The sequence below is a fragment of the Sciurus vulgaris genome (genome assembly GCF_902686455.1).
Source record: "Sciurus vulgaris genome assembly, chromosome: X".
Lineage (NCBI taxonomy): Eukaryota > Metazoa > Chordata > Mammalia > Rodentia > Sciuridae > Sciurus > Sciurus vulgaris.
Window position 1 is genome coordinate 132,395,302 of NC_136471.1, and position 17,583 is coordinate 132,412,884.

The 17,583-nt window shown below is 43.6% G+C and overlaps 1 protein-coding gene across 6 annotated transcripts in view; it reads left to right on the forward strand.

The window, feature by feature from the left end:
- GPR143 (G protein-coupled receptor 143) overlaps positions 1 to 17,583 on the forward strand; it is a 62,589-nt gene that overhangs the window by 28,863 nt on the left and 16,143 nt on the right. For 5 of the 6 annotated variants that reach the window (XM_079123232.1, XM_079123233.1, XM_079123234.1 and 2 more), the window contains 5 exons: positions 4,675 to 4,767; positions 7,614 to 7,723; positions 8,551 to 8,659; positions 9,826 to 9,943; positions 11,603 to 11,831. In XM_079123232.1, the coding sequence (XP_078979358.1) occupies positions 4,675 to 4,767; positions 7,614 to 7,723; positions 8,551 to 8,659; positions 9,826 to 9,943; positions 11,603 to 11,831 (659 nt within the window). The remainder of the gene's footprint in view (positions 1 to 4,674; positions 4,768 to 7,613; positions 7,724 to 8,550; positions 8,660 to 9,825; positions 9,944 to 11,602; positions 11,832 to 17,583) is intronic. The other variant, XM_079123231.1, reaches the window with a different exon arrangement.

The following is a 17,583-nucleotide window of genomic DNA, read 5'->3' on the forward strand; positions in this document are numbered from 1 at the left end:
CTGCAGCCTCAAATCCTCTGGGGGGACAGGGCAGGGTGTGTGGAAACACAAAGATGAATGATAGAGATTGTCCAAGAATGCGAACCATGCAGGGAATGGGGGTGGGACGGGAAGAAAGGGAGCCCCTGTGCTTGTGGAATACCAGACACCACCAATTGCTGGACACACACCCTTCCTGGTCTGGACTGAGCATCAGCCTATCTCCTTGAATGTTAGGAATTCTTTCAGGAAGGATGGGGGGAGGAGCCCCTTGTTTTTCAGGTAAGGCATTGGGTCTCAGTGGAGATGAGAGGGCCCACCCAGCTGAGTGGGAGCCAATGTATTCATGTCCATCATCTGGGGGAATCACAGATTCAGTCAGGGTTCTCCCAGACCAGCTGGACTCTCACGGGTCTGAGGCTCAGTAAAGAGAAACCAGATTACAAGCAAGAATAGTCCCTTGACCTCACTTTCTGCATCTCCCCAGAAACTTTGGAGTCACAGCATTGAATGATTTCTTCCCAAAGCTACTCTCCATTCTTTATAGAGTCTTGTTTTGTTTTCCATATTCAACTTTTCTTTTGGCAGTGCTGGGAATGAGACCTAGTCTCATGCTTGCTAGGCAAGAGTGACATCCTAGCTCTAAAATTCCACTTTTAAAAATTTTATCTTGTTGCAATACATTTATTTTTAGAAAAAAATGAGAAGAATCTTCTGGTGGATTCTTGTCATACTTAGAATAAAACTGACACTGTCCTGTGGATACCCACTGTCCAGTGTCTCATTCACTGTTCCAGTCATAGAGTTCCCAGATTCTACAGAAATTCCTGCACTTCCCTTAACCTGTGGCTACTTTCTGCCATCTTCAAAGCCAGTAATGGTGGGTAAGACTTAAACTCTCATGTCTGTAGTTTCTTCACAGCTGGTAAAGATTCTCTGCTTTTTTTTTCTTCCTGTGTTCCGAGGGGTGGAACTTGGAGCCTCACATGCTAGCATGCAAGCACTGCACTGTTGAGCTGCACCTCCAGCCCAAAGATTCTCCATGTGGTTACATATCCAGGACACCCATATCCAGGATGATTGCCCCATCTCCAAAGTCCTTCACACAATCACATCTGCAAAGTGTCTTGCTATATATAGCAACATAATCATAGATGCTGGCGATAGGACATAGACATCTTTGGGGACCCCCACCCCAGCTAGTATAAGTGCTTGGCAACTTAACTTATAGACATAGTCTTGTCTCTTGGGTAAATCCCAGGTCTGTCCTTCCTTTTATGTAAACTCTTCTCCATCCCGCCTCTGTGCCTGGCTTCCCAGTCAGGGCTTTGGAGGGATGTTGTTTCGTTCATAGTACTTTCTATGCCTGGACAGGCACAACCTTGGCTCGGGGAACACTTAGCCAGTGAATGCTGAGTGAGACATCATCCTGATGCAACTCCATGATGCTCTTTTAATTGACATATCATTTGCATAGCATAATATTCATCCTTTAAAAGTGCTTAGGCCAGTGGCTTTTAAGGCATTCACAAAATTATACATCAATTAGTACAACTACTAATTCCAGAACATTTCTACCACCCCCACAAGAAACTCTGTACCATCATTCCACATATAAATGGAATCAGGCACCTGTGGCCTTTTTGTGTCTGGCTTATTTCACTTGGTATAATGACTGTGGAGTTCATCCATGTAGCAGATACCAGCACCTCATTCCTTTTATTTATTTATTTATTTATTTTTGCAGCGCTGGGATTGAACCCAGGGCCTCGTGCTTGCGAGGCAAGCACTCTACCAACTGAGCTATATCCCCAATTCATATCTTTTAAGTGGACCTTCCCTTGGTACATAGCTGATGTTCATTGTACAGCTTACATGAAGTTTTTCCTGGCCTCTCCTGTCTCCAAAGAATGTTACATCCAGATGGCTGAGGCAGGATTGCAAGTTTGAGGCCAGCCTCAGCAACTTAGCAAGATTCTGTCTCAAAATAAAACTAGGGCCTGGGATGCAGCTCAGTGGTTTAGTACCCCTGGGTTCAATTCCTGGTACAAAAAAAAAAAAAGTCAAATGAAGACTCAAGAGTGGCCATATTGATAGTTCAGCATGTTTCTTAAGTTTCCCTGTTAACAGGATGCTGGTCAATTTCTGGGGTCTCCTTACTATTATTAAACTTACTGTGCCCCTTATAGTGCCTCAGGACAGGTGGGCATGCAGGGCAAGGCCAGTCTGATGGGAAAAGTCAGGAGAGGACCAGGGATGGCCAGCCTGCCTTGGGCAATAGTGTAAGTAGCAGAACAACATGACCTGATGTCCACCTAGCCTTTACCATAGTGGCATGGGCAGGCCACAGAGGGCTTTATTGTTCACATGACAGAGAAAAGTAGCCCAAGGCTCTGAGTAGTGGGTTTGGCTAAGGTGATGCAACTAGTAGTCACCTGGGTGTTTGGATTCAGGGTTGGGACCCATACAGCCTCAGGCCTAGGGGAGGTTGTTGAGGATGGAAGGTTGGAAGGAGCAAGGCATGTGTACCATGTCCCTGATGCTATAGCTTGGATCTTAATTGTCACCTAAAGGCCCAGGTGTCACAAGGCTTGGCCCACAGCATGGCACTATTGGGAGATGGAATCTTTAAGAGGTGGGGTCTACTGGGAGGTTTTTAGATCAATTGGACATGTCCTTGAAGGAGACTGTAGAATCCTGTCACCTTCCTCTTTCTCTCTTTTGCTTCCTGGCCAAGAGTTGAGTGGCTTTACTCTGCTGCGCTCCCACCATGATATGCCCAAAGCAACAAGCCCAACTGATTGCAGACTGAAACCTGTAGAACTGTGAGCCAAAATAAAACCTCTCTCTCTCTCTTTGGTCCAAAACTGGGCATTGAACCCAGAGGTCCTCCACCACTGAGCCACATTCCCAGGCCTTTTTATTGTTTTTATTTAAACAGGGTCTGGCTAAGTTGCCCAGGCTGGTCTCAAAATTGAGATTTTCCTGCCTTGACCTCCTGAGTATCTGGGATGCCACCATGCCCTGTGATCTTTATTCTTTATAAGTGGATTACCTCAGATATTTGTTAAGTGATAGAAGGATGGGCAATACAATGCCTCAGTCTATCTGGGATGCTATAACAAAATGCCATAAACTGAATGGCTTATAAACAATAGAAATGCATTTCAAGCCGGGTGTGGTGGTGCAGATCTGTAACTCCAAGTGACTTAGGAGACTGAGGCAGGAGGATCATAAGTTCAAAGCCAGCTTTGGCATCTTAATAAGACCCTGTTTCAAAAATAAAAATAAAAAGGTCTATGGATGTAGCTCCGAGGTAGAGTGCCCCTGGGTTAAATCTACCCCCACATTCATACACATACACAATATATATATATATTAGAACTCTAAGAAATATATATATTTCTTAGAGTTCTGGAGACTGGAAGTCCAAGGTCAAGATGTGGCAGGTCCAATGTCTGGGAAGATTGCTTTCTGGTTCATAGATAACCACTTCTTACTGTCCTCACATGGTGGAGGGGACAGGGAGCCTCCTGGGCCTCCTTTTTAAAAGGCTCTAATCCCATCCATAAAGTCTCTGCTCTTGTGACTTCATTAGTTCCCCAAAGACCCCAGCTTTTAATGCCACATCTTTGGGGTTAGAGTTTCAACACAGGAATTTGGGGAGGATCCAAATATTCAGACCAGAGTTGATGAGAACTGAAGAGTGCTGTCCGTGGAATTAACCTGTTGTATGGTTTTATGGAGAGTGGGGCCTTCTTAATCAAGTCTCAACAATAGCAGCCATTCCGACGAGAATGGTAATAACCAAAATTGAAGCCAGGCAAGGTGGTGTACACCTGAAGTTCAGCTACTCAGGAGTCCTAGGCAGGAGAATTGCTTGAGCCCAGGAGTTTGAGGCCAGTCTCAGCAACTTAGTGAGACCCCACTAAAAGAAAAGAAAATCTGTTGGCAAAGATGTGGAAGATCTGGTTTCTGATAAAGTTAAGCACAGAGAGGCTGGGCATGGGGCTCAATGGTAGAGCTGGTGCCTGGCATGTGCACAGCCCTGGGATCCATCCCCAACACTGGGGAAAAAGGAAAGAAAAAAACTTAAAATACAAAAATACCACATAATCCAGCAATTCCACTTCTAGGTATACACCCCCAGAGAACTGAAAATGGGAACTCAAATAGTTGTATGTGCATGTTCACAGTAGCAGTATCCATGGAGGGCAAAAGTAGAAATAATCAAAATGCCCACTGATGAATGAATTGATAAACGGTGGTCTATTCATATCATTCAGCCATAAAAAGAAACGAAGCACTGGCAGGCTGCTCCATGGATGAACCTCAAAAACATGCCAAGTGAAAGAAACCAGACACAAGAGGCCACGTGGGGCATGTCTTCATTTGTATGACATGTCCAGAGCAGCCAGATTCATAAAAGCAAAGCAGATTGGTGACATTCAGTGACCGAGGGCCGGAGGGAATGAGGAGTGACTGGTAATGGGTACGAGTTGACATTATATTATGTAAATATCACCTCGACTCAAACAAATCAGTGCCCTTGGCAGCACTATAACTCTGTGGAGGGTGGTTTTACTCCCACCTTTCCTGGTTCAGAAGCTGGTCTGGTGGCTAGAAGGGTAGTTTCTTTGCCAGGCCCCTTTGTCCTCCTCTAAGCAGGGCCGCCCTGTTCTGCTTCTCTCCTAGCACCATCGTGTTGTACCACATCATGGCCTGGGGCCTGGCCGTCCTGCTCTGCGCGGAGGGAGCCATCATGCTGTACTACCCCTCTGTGTCCAGGTGAGCCGCAGGTGGCCCAGCCCTTATAGAAAAAGAACGGGTCTGACTCACGACCGGGCCTTGGCCCTCAGCCCATCCTCTTGGGCCAGGGAGGCCACACCCACGGACCCATCCAGCTGAGACAGCGTGCTCGCTGCAGCCTTGCTCCCCGGATCTTTTCCCCACGTCTTTCTCCTCTGGGTGGGGGTGGGTGCCTGAGCGCACAGCGTGCACGCGCAGATTTATAGTTATAAGATGCAGGGACAGCCCCTTCCACCCCCACGTAGCTTTCTCACACCTTCTCTTTAATATTTGTTCTCCAAGCTTCCACTGAAAGGTTAGGCAAGCTTGACATTCTGAGAGTGAGTTATGATATGGCCAAGGTCAAGGGAAGCTCCTGGAAACTGATCCTATGCCTCGCCCATCCCTTGCTCTCGGATACCCTGAACACAGACGCAGAGATGTGGTTCTGGAATTGTCTCAGGCATTTCTTCAAGTTTAAAATCCCACCAGTGCCACCACTGGCAAGGCCTCAAAGCCCAACCAAGGATGTAGACTCTAACTTCCATTGGAAAACGTGTGGACAGTGTCTTTTTGTGATTTTAGGGTTCTAGAGATCACACACAGTTCAGTAAAGTATAGCCTTTAGGACGAATCTGGCCCTCAACCTGCTTTTTTTTAAATCATATTTCTATTTTGGGGTACTGGGGATTGAATCCAGGAATGCTTTGTCACTGAGCTACATTACCAGCCCCCCCTTTTTTGAGACAGTCTCAATTGCTGAGGCTGACCTCAAACTTGCCATCCTCCTGTCTGTCTCCTGGTTCACTGGGTTTACAGGTCTGTGCAATCACATCTGGCTGTTTTTTTTTAATGAAATTTTATTGGTTCACAGCCACACCCATTTATTTATGCTCCATCTGTGACTGCTTTTGTGCTGTAATCAGAATTGAGTAGTTGCAAGAGACCATGGTATGCCCTATGAAACTGAAGTGGGGTACTCTACCACTGAGCTACATACATCCCCACCCCTTTTTATTTCAAGTCGGGGTCTTGCCAGGTTGCCGAGTGTGGCCTCAAACCTGCCAGCCTCAGCCTCCTGAGTAGCTGGGATTACAGGCATGCATCCCACCTGTCTTTACATAAGACATTTGTTGACCCATGGTGTGGATCATTTCTCCCCAGTTTTTCTGACTTCTCACAGCTACTCAGACATCTCAACTTGGTGTCACCTTGCCACTTGCTCTCTGTAGATCCAGCTCCATGGTTACTTTTCATGGGGGAACCTCAAAAGGTCCCACAGGACTGCAGCTGTTCTCACAGAAGGATCTTAATTGGAAAGGAAAGGGAGTTTCTTTTACTTGCCCTCACCTGTGGGACCCTGGCGACTCCTAGAAAAATTGCCTTGGAGCCCCAGGGAATCACTGCTGCAGGGCTGGCTCACAGGGAGCCCCAAGGTGCTCCTGGGGGCTCCAGGAGGCCACCTGATCTAAGTGTCTCAATCTGTGATTGGCTGCCTCTTTTTTGGGTGGGAACTGGGGATAGAACCAAGGAGTGCTTTATCCCCACTGGGCTATATCCCTAGTCCTTTTCATTTTTTTAAATTTGGAGGCAAGGTCTTGCTAAGTTGCTGAGGCTAGTCGTGAACTTGCCATCCTGCTGCCTCAGCCTCCCAAGTGGCTTGGGATCACAGGTGCGCAACCCCACATCCTGCCATCATCATCTCAATCCTCATGTCCTGTGGTCCAGACCTCTTGGCATTCTTGTAGCCACATCCTCACTCTCTCATTGGCCACTGGACTGCCACCTTTGCAATGGAACCTGCCACTCCCACCCCTCCTGCTTCCCGTACCCCCCTAGAGTCTGTCCAGACCATGTGGAAGGCTGGTAAGGTGTTTGACCACTCCACAAATATCAAGAGCATTTCCATTTCTATAATGGTGTCTTCTGTGGCCATAGGGACTCTTCTGCCTCTCTCTGTTGGGCCTCAGCCATCCTCGGAACCCTTGGTCTTTCGCTTGTCAACATTCTGTGTACTTTAGCTAATGGTTCGTTCCCATTAGTGACATATATGTGTGGCTTTCACCAACCTTGTCCTACAGTGACTCATGATGCTTGTGATTCATCATAAGAAATCCTAGTCTTTTTCCCTGAAAAGAACCACTGAAGAGTTTGTTGTTACCCATAACGTGAGAACAAATTTCCTTTGACATACGAAGGTCATTCATTTTGAATAGATCAGGGACAGGACTGTATGTTTTTCATGTTATTGGCTGAGGGTATGTAGCAAGTACTCAAAACCTAACTAGTTAATTAATGCCTTTGTCTCTACTTAAATTGTGTGTTTTTCCTTTGAAGAGACCAAGTGCAAAGAATCATCTACCATCCCAGAATTTCTTTTCCTTTCTTACCTCTTCCCAGTAGGGATTTTTTTTTTTTTTTTTTTTTTTTTTTTTGGTACTGAGCATTGAACCCAGGGGCACCTAACCACTGAACCACATCCCCACCCCTTTTATATTTCATTTTGAGACAGGGTCTCCTTTAGGGTCTCGCAAAGTTGTTGGGATTACAGGCGTGCATCACCATGCCTGGGCCTGATAATGATCTTTAAAAGCTGCCCCCACTGGAACGCTTCAGAGGCTCACTCATTTATAGGACAGAAACATGACCAATCTCCCTTAATCTCCTGCCATTTATTGCTTGTTCTTGGACATGAGAAATGAGTCTGATTTCCTTTAGTTAGAGTCTGGGCAAGTTTATGCCTTTCCCTTTTTGTTCTCATCCTCTTATCTCAGCCTGCAGATAAATGGGCATATTTTAGCCAAAGCTTTTCTTTCAAGAAGAATGATTTGCCGTTCCTCCCTCAGGTGTGAGAGGAGCCTTGACCACGCCATTCCTCACTACATCACCACATACTTGCCCCTACTGCTTGTCCTGGTGGCTAACCCTGTCCTGTTCCAAAAGACAGTGACTGCAGGTAAGTAGCAGGGAAGTTGTCTGGGTCCAAGGCCCTGGCTATAGCTTCATGCCTTGGGCTTGGATGATAACATGTTGTCCTTCTGGAATGATCCAGGACAATTGAGGCTAGGCAAGTACTCTACCACTGAGCTAAACCTCCAGTTATATATATATGTACATATATATATAAAGTTTTTTTTGCGTTAGGGATTGGACCCAGAGGCATTTAGTCACTGAACTATATCCCCAGTCCTTTTTATTTTTATATTTTTTGAGACAGAGCCTCACTAAGTTGCTGAGGCTAGCCTTGAACTTGCAATCCTCCTGCCTCAGCCACTTGAGTCTCTTGGATTACAGGTGTGTGCCACTGCACCTGCACCCAGCTCTATTAAATCTTCTCAAAACTTTTTAAGGTGTTCTAACCTGGCTATAAGAAGAAATGCTAATTTTTCCAACATTTAAAAATAACGAGTGCATTATTTTATAATAGAGAAAAAAAGTCTTTAAAAACATTTAAACCCAATAAAATTGGAAATTCAGTTCCTAATGTATCAGTGTTATTTTTTTAGTTGTGACAAACATCCTGTGGTTGTGTCTGATGTTAACATCAGGGGAAGCTGGGTAAAGGGTACAGGCATACGGTAAATCTCAAGTTATATAAAAATACATATTCCTTGGATCCTACGAGGACTTCAAATGGGAAGCTGGGAGGGATGGCTGTCAGTAACTTGCTTTACTTTAGCTCTTCTAGCCTTGCTTATGGGCTCACAGTGCTTTGATTCCCTTCTGTTATGAAGTAAAAATGAATGACAAACACAGTATGTCATTCCCCTGTGCTCTTCACAGTGGCCTCTTTACTGAAAGGAAGACAAGGCATTTACACAGAGAACGAGAGACGAATGGGAGCTGTGATCAAGATTCGCTTTTTCAAAATAATGCTGGTTTTAATCTCTTGGTAACCTTTGATTTTTTTTTTTTTAATTGCCAGTGGGATGGGATTTGCAAACCACTTACCATTTTGCTTTCCCATGTGTGATCTATGAGCTCTAAAGGGAAGTATCTGGAAGGGACATCTCTGAGCAAGTTTGAAATTCTGAATTTATAGGAAAAAATATGAAAATACTTACATGAACTATATATAAATCCCAAGAATAAGAAGTTCTGAGTTTAGTTTTGAGGGCTGGGGAGATAGCTCAGTCGGTAGAGTGCTTGCCTTGCAAGCACAAGGCCCTGGGTTTGATCCCCAGCAAAGAAGTTTTGAGTTTAGTTTTGAAACATCTCAACCATGCACAACCTCTTGCTGGGATTAACTGAAATGAGGGAGGTGGTCATGCTTTTTAAATGCACCCATTGGCCTTGTTTTTGACACCAGAATTCTTGTGTGCAACAGAGGGGTGAGGATACATCTCCAGTATAAAGGTAGCTCAGTCAAAGGAGGGCAAAAAGGCTTAGCAAATTTCCTGTGCTGAGATTGTCCATGTCTGGTATCCTGCCGAAATGTTTCAGATGGATGCTTTCAAAATAGACATAACCAATGCAAAAAAAAAAAAAAAAAAAAAAAAAAAAAAAAATTGGAAGGGAAACACCCTGTAATGTGATGAATCAATACTTTCTCAGGACAGGGCAAGCCTTGTGGTGTTAGTAATTCACCTGATATGAGGGGATTTGTTTGGACATGCTCCTAGAAGAGGCAGAAATTACCTTCCACTAAAAATACACTCAGATCACCATTTCAAACTTCACTGACACTTAAGAGTAACATTTAAAAATTCCAACATGAAATGTCAAAATAAGTTCTTCATCTTCAAACCTTCAGGTTACTCCTCAAACAAAGACTAAATTTGGGGTCATTTGAAACAGAGCTGGAACCTTCCACATTGATGTGGTGTTGAGTATTCACATGGGAAAGATTTGTGGATCTCTTTATTAGACTGAGAGAAGGAATTAACATTTCCTAAAACAAATTCTTGGTGTGCTGGTTCAGGTGCTTGCTGTGGAAGTGATCAGCTCTCCACCAAGAATTGGCACTTGCACATTGTGGTAAAGATCAGTCCCTGACCCTTAGCATTTAAAATGAATTTTGAATGTTCTCTTCACCTGTGGGCCATTGCCTTTTAACAGTTGGCTGTCCAATATCATCAATGAAAGCCTTTTATTCTACCTTGAAATGCAACCGGACATTGATGCAGGCTCTTTGAAACGTGTCAGAGATGCAGCCAAGACCACATGGTTTATTATGGTAAGCTCATCTAGATTTAAATGTTTCTTCTTGAAAAATAAAATCAGAAGGGAAAAGAACATTCAGAAGTATGATGTTTAGTTATATAAATATATAATGAGACAAGCAGGTTCTTGGACTACCTACATTTGGCTTAGTGAACTACTGAGCAAGTTTCATTCATCGTAGTGATCATTATTAAAAAGATAGACAGCCAGGGGTGTAGCTCAGTGGTAGAATACTTGATTCCCTAGCATGGAGGAGGCCCTGAGTTTCATCCCCAGCACTGTGAAAAGAAACCAGAACAATAGAACAATTCTGGTAACTGATGGGGCACAGTGTATCAGACCTTTCAGGAAGACTCAGAATCTCAGCATCTATCTATCTACTTTAGACCTTGAAAAAACCACAGGAATGAATATATTCTTGATAGCATTATACATAATCTTCTTCTTCTTCTTCTTCTTTTTTTTTTTTTTTGGTGGTAATCCTGGTGATCAATTACAGAATGCATGCTAGGCAAGCATTGTGCCCCTGAGTCACATCCACAGCTCTTTTTAAAAAATCTTATTTTGGCAGCATGTTTAGGGCCTCATTGGAAGTGTGCCCAGGCTGATCTCAAACTTGCAATCCTCCTGCCTCAGCCTCCCCAGTTTCTGGGATACAGGTGTGTGTCACCATGCCTGGCTCAGCATCTCAGCATTATATATAATTGTAAAAGCATTATTGGAAACCCAAATGTCAAAAAATAAAAAAAAAAAGGAATGGTTAAGTAAATTATGGTCATTCATCTTTTTTTTTTAAATTGGGGTGCCTAGGATTAAACCCAGGGCCTGGTACACGCTAAGTACACCCTCTACCACCAAGCTACATCCCAGCCCTTGGGCTTTCATTTTGTTGGAATGTGACCCAGAAGTTAAAAATGATGATTATGAAGTCTCTGTTATTAAGTGGAAAATGTAGCATATAAAAATAGATTAATTACTGCTACATAAAAACACTGTATGAAAATACTGCCCCCACCCCGCCCAGTATTTGATTACATTTTATGTATATCAGGAGTTATTGTGAAGAGGCATGCTCTGAGCCATGCGAAATTGTTATTTATGTTGTTCTGAATTTGGGAAAAATGTGACTTGAGATGTCCTAAAAATAAGCCCAGCACGAGCCCTCTTGGTCTGTGTGCCTTGGTGGGGAGCTTCACACGGCTCTGTGGAGTACTGTTAGCCCCAAGAACCTTGAGGGAATCAGATCTGACCTGGTAGCGCCAGGTGGAAAGCCACAGGGGAGCAGAGGTGGGAAGATGGCTGGTTCTATCACCTTCCTTGCTGGCATTTCCTCTCCCCCCACTTTTCTTCTCCGCCCTCTCCTTCCCTCCGGTCCTCTTCATCCTCCCTTTCTCCTCTGGCCTTTTCTTCCCTTCCCCCACCTCTCCCTTCCCTCTCACCCCTTCTCTTCTCTCCCTTGCACTCTCCCCACTTGCTGTTTTCAGGCAGCCCTTGGAGACACAGAATCTACTATGGCCAATCTTTATTTTGCCCCAAACCAACCCACCCACCTCTTCTGAGTGAGGGCAGTCCACTGGGTGACGGAGTGGAACTTGGCACTAGGTGACAACCAAAAGCTCTGCTGCCTGCTGTGCTTCACTGACCACCATTGTCTTTTTGCCCTCCCTCCCAGGGGATACTGAATCCAGCCCAGGGGTTCCTCTTGTCTCTGGCCTTCTATGGCTGGACAGGATGCTGCGTGGGTTTCCAGTCTCCTAAGATGGTGATCCAGTGGGAATCCATGACGACTTCGGCTGCCGAGGTGGTGGGCTCCTGTGTGCCCCGTGAAAACCTCACTTGCAGGAAGGTGGCTCCTGTCGGGGGCCACACTTCTGATGAGGCCCTGAGCATGCTGTCAGAAGGTAACACCCCGCGGGCCAGGGCAGGAGTAATGTGGTGCACCAGAACTCCCTGGTAAATCCTTTATCAAACACCCAGGTGCGGAGGGGAAGTTACAGTGACCCATGATGACTCCTATATTTCATCATCCACCTCTTCTTTCAATATTTGAATGGTGCCTTTCCTTTAATTATTAAGCACTGTAGCCTGTGTTAATTATAACTGGTTCCCAATTGGGCTGAATGGCATTTTTGAATATGTGATAAATTGTCACTTTAAACCCTTTGATACATTTGCTGTGAGGTGATGAATGTTATGACATGACCTCTTCAGGTCACTTTAATCTGTTCAGATCACTTGGGGCATGTAAGGCAAAAAGTTGATGAACCAGCACTGGCTTTTCCAATTTATCCTGTTGATGTGGCACTGTGGTTGTAAAACTATGCTCTGTGGAACACTGAGCCTGACATGTGCCTGACATGTGGAACCATGTGCCTGACGTGGTGCTTCAGGCATCTTGAAAATGATTCAAATTCCACCCCAAAATCCATAGAAAAAGCCATGATTAAATTGTGCATACTTCAAATGTGTTGACTACCAGATACTAACCTACCCACATATTGATGTGAGTTAACCCAATAATTGAGCTGATTTGAATGTGGACCTCAGAATAACTTTCTCCTGCCATCTTTAAGGGATCATTGTCCAGAGACGGCAGAAGAGAATTACCTTAAGGCCACTGCATGTTCAGCTCTATGCACTGAAAATTAGATGTTCTTGTTATGACACCATCAAGTCAAAGCAAAGGAAATGTTAACTGTTCAAGTTGGTATATGATTGTAACTTTCACCTCAGATTTTGGTTTTAAAGTTTTGAGCTTACTGAAATGTCCTTATAGTTCTAATTGATTAGAACATATTTTTTTTTTTTTCACAAAATTCAAATTGTGACTAATGAAGTAAGTTTTTGCTAAGACACACCTCTGTCTTAGGGTGCCTTGTAAGGTTTTGTTTTAGTGGGGAAAAAAATATTTGTGTTAAGGAAAAAAGGTTGAAACCCATGGAATTTAAACTAATGATTTGTAATGTCCAAGTAAAATTAGGCTTTTTTTGAAATATAATTTTTTATAACTTTTTATTTTTTATGTGGTGTTGAGGATGGAACCCAGGTTCTCACACGTGCTAGGCAAGCCCTCTACCACTGAACCACAACCCCAGCCCCAAAATTAGGCTTTCTGAAAGCATGAATCCAAAGCTTTTCTTTACCCAAAATGAATCAGTACATGCACACAAACGTACCGGCACACACACAGGCACACACAGGAGACCAAACAATATGCTCTCCAATCTACTTTGATTTATACCAAAGGATAATGTTGAATTCTGGAGCTGGAAAACTTAGAGGAAAGATGTCTGGAAATGGCTACAAGAGCTCTGTTTTCTTTTTCATTCTTACTATTCAAATATTTTGAAGGAAGTTTCATTTTCAGGTGACAAAATTGGCTTAAAAAACATGGTGATGAATTGATGGATTGATTCCATGAGACAGAATTGTCTGGTCATAATTGGGAGCCCTGAAGGGAAACAGAAATACTTCTGGCTATAGTTATGACAGACGGACTGTGTGTTTATAGACTTTTTCTTTGTCTGTGGAGCTGGGCATGGAACCCAGGGCCGTGCAGATGCTAGACAAGCCTCTACCCTGGAGCCACTGCCCCAACTTCCAGATTTTCTGTCTAATACAAATAGTACATCAAGGACGACAGACCCACCAGTTGGAATTGCGGTTAACATGCTGTTACTGATACCACCTGGGTTATGAACCCAAAATTGTCATCTGGAATTACTTGGCTTTGTTAGTTTACCCTTCCTGGTGGATTAAGGTGGCTGAGTCCATCTTTTGACAGTCAAATAAAACACTAGAAAGAAATAACAATAAAAACCATATCCCAGTCTGCCCCCAACACCCCAGTCACCACAGGCAAACAATGTCAATCATATTCCTTCTTTTGAGAAAGCTGTTGCCTACTTCTGGGCTCACAGTTTGGAAATTTTCACATGGAGGTTTTAAAAAAAGCAAATAAAGAGCCAACAGAAAAATCAACAGGACAGTGATTCATGGTGGCTATTCTTTTGAGGATCTCCTTACCTCTGTCTTTTCATTTATTTTTTTAAAAAAATATTCTAGTTTCCTCCAGTGCAGGGGATGGAAGCCAGGGCCTCATGCCTGCCTGCGAGGCAAGCCCAGCCCTTCTACTCCTTGTTGAAAGCACTTTGGCAGTGGCTGACATCATGTCATCATTCAGTCATATTGGCATGCAAAAAGAGGAGCTTGCCTTTGAAATATGAACTCTATTTGTTTTGTCAGCTTATATTTGGGAAAATAAATAGAAGAAGGAAACATCTAAAAAAATCTTTGAGTTTGCATAGTGCTCCAACTGGTCACGTTGGACACTTCACAATGGTATCTTCCTTCTATGTGGAAAGTGAGAGATGTCTGATCTTTCATCTGTAAAGAAAGAATGGCTGATTTCCCCCTTTTCCTTTGCTTTTTAAGAGAACTGAGATGAGGGTGCGGGGTGCAGCTCAGTGGGAGAGAGCTTGCCTAGCATGTCAGAGGACCTGGGTTCAAGTCCAGCAGCATGCACACACAAAGTTGAGATATAACCTACAAATCATAAAACTCACTCTTTTAAAGTACACACTTCATTGGTTTCTGATATGTTTCAATGATGTGTAACCAATGCCACTATCTAAATCTGAATTATTTTTTATAACCCCAAAAAGAAACACTGAGGGCCCTTAACAATTAGTTCCAATTCCCCTCCCCCAGCCCTGCCAACCATTAATCTTCTTTCTGTCTCTATGGATTTTCCTCTTCTGGACATTTCATATAGATGGCACTGTGCCATCTATACTTCTGTCCTTGTGTCTGACTTCTAATTAGCCAAATTGTCAAGGTTCATCCATGTGGCACACATGTATCAGTATATTCTTTTTCTGGCTGAATAATATTCCATCCTATGGATCTACGCAGTCTCTGTGTTTTAAACAACTTTGGCTGACTTCCAACGACTCCATCAAGTTCTAGATTAGGTGTAGGTGCCACAGGTTGTAGACTTTGCCCTTAAGGATCTCCATCTACTGGGTAAATTAAAAAATCTTTTAAAAATAATAATCCTATTCTAATAATAGAATAATCTAATATGTAAATACTCATTTGAGAAAAAATCTGGGAGGAAGAAAGCAAGCCTTTTGAAAAAGACAAAACACAATCAGTATTTTTAATTTTGGAAAGAATTTCTCCTAAAATTGCAACTCTGGGGCCAGGGATGTAGCTCAGTAGTAAAGTACTTGTCTATTACTACTCGTGAGGCCTGGGTTCCATCCCCAGTACTACCCCCCACCAAAAAAAAAAAAGGGCAGCTGTCAATTTAGATACCCCGGTGATGTATTATTAGACAATGTCAGTTTAGCCTGGTTTTTGTAACACAGAAGTATGCAGCGGAGGTGCTATGAAGGTACAGTAAGGATCTTAAGAGTGCATTTAGTCACCCTTGAAATATTAAAATTGTCCCTAAGAAAACAGATTTGATATTTAAAAGAAAATTGCCCCTAAGATACAGTCATCACCATTTTATATGGTAACCCTGTGGAAAATTTGCATATGTTGCTCAAAGAAAAAAAAAGGAGAGGAATTTTTTTTTTCCTAAGAAATGAAGTCATTTTAGTGTATTAATGTTTAGGACACTAAAACACATTGGAGATGATTTGTGTCTGACTTTGGGTAGTCATCAGACCACTGGGGACAATTTTAAGATTCCTTCTAACTCTTCCCTGGTCATTGGGTCTCTGATAACCACTAGTCTGTCATATGAGAATGTGCTTTACTTTTCTGTTGGTGGAGGAACTTCCAATGTCATTCAAATACTCTTTCCATGGGACTATTTGGAGTTTGCATCCATCCTGGCTTGTGAAAGTTCTGTCTTCCAACACCTTATATCTCCCACAATTAAATGTTGCCCCCACATTCACCATCTTCCCCACAATCCCCTGTCCTGTCCCACAATACCTTTTTTCTCCTACAACCTGTCTTTCCCACAATCTTCAGTTCTGTCCCACAATTCCTTGCTTCTCCATAAGCCTGTTATCTCCCACCATTCTTTGCTTCTTTCATAACTCTGTTATACTCAAAATGCCCATTTTCCTACAATCCTTCACTCTGTTCCACAATTTTTTTGTTTCTATCACAATCCTCTGACTCTCCTAATTTCTCCCACAAGTCTCTGTTCTGGTCCACAATCATCTGTTCTCTTTTCTCCCAGAAACCTCAGTTCTGGCCCACAATTCCTTGCTACTTTACAATCTTCCATTCTGGCCCACATTTCCTTGCTTCTCCAACAATCATGTTCTCACCTCCTTTCTCCCAGAACCCTCTGCTATGGCCCACAATTCCTTTCTTTTCTACAATCTTGCCCCCACTCCCCCAGCACAATCCTTTGCTTCTCCTCAAATCCTGTTCTCACATCCATTCTCCCAGAATCCTATGTTCTGGCCAGCAATCCCTTGCTTATCCCACAATCCTACTCTCAAGTCCTTGTCCCAGAATTCTCTGTTCTCTTGTTTCTCACACAAATCCTTCCTTCTCCCACAATCCTGTTCACAACCTCCTTCTCCCAGATTCCTCTGCTCTGGCCCACAATTCCTTGCTTCTCTCACAATGCCATTTTCTATTTTTTTCCCCAAGTCCCTTGCTTATCCCACAAACTCATTCACACATTCTCTTAGAATTCTGTACTTGGGCCCACAATTCTTTGCTTTTCCCACAACCCTGTTCACACCTTTCTCCCAGAATCCTCTACTATGTCCCACAAACCCTTACTTATGCCACAACTCTCTCCTCTTTCTCCTATAATTCCCTGCTTCTCCCACAATACTGTCCTCCCCTACTTTCTCCCAGAATCCTCTGCTCTGGCCTGCAATTCCTTCCTTCTCCCACAATCCTCCACTCAATTGTTCCTTGTGCATCTCCCAGAATCCTGTTCTATTTTTTTCACCAATTCCTTACTTTTCCCACAATCCTCTTCTCACCTTCCTCCCAGAATCCTCTGCTCTGACAGTCCTATTTCCCCTAAAACTGCTCACTTTTTCTTCCCACAATCCCTTGCTTTTCTCAGATACTTTGTAGTCTTTTCTTTTTCCCACAACACTTTGTTTCTCCCACAATCCTGTTGAATTGTCCATAATCCTTCCCTTGTCCCAGAATCCTCTGCTTTGACCTGCAATTCCTTCCTTCTCCCACAATCCCTTGCCTCTCCAATACCATCTCCCACATTCCTGTTCTCAGCTTCCTCCAAGAATCCTGTGCTGACCCAGTCCTTCCTTCTCCCAGAATCCTCTGCACACTTGTTTCTCCCACAACCCCTTGCTTCTCCCACCATTCTCTGCTCACTTCTTCCCACAAACCCTTCCTTTTCCCACAATCCCTTTCTCACCTTCCTCCCAGAATCCTCTGCTCTGACCCATTCCTTCCTTCTCCCATAATCCTCTGCTTGCTCTTTCTTCCTACAACAGCTTGCTTCTGCCACAATTTCCTTCTCACCTTACTCCCAGAATCCTCTGCTCTGACAAAACTTTCCTTCTCCCATCATTCTCTGGTCACTTGTTCTTCCCACAAGCCCTTGCTTTTCCCACAATCCGTTTGTCACCTTCTTACCAGGATTTGCTGATCTGACCACAAGACCTACCTTCTCCCACAATCCTCTGCTCACAGTTT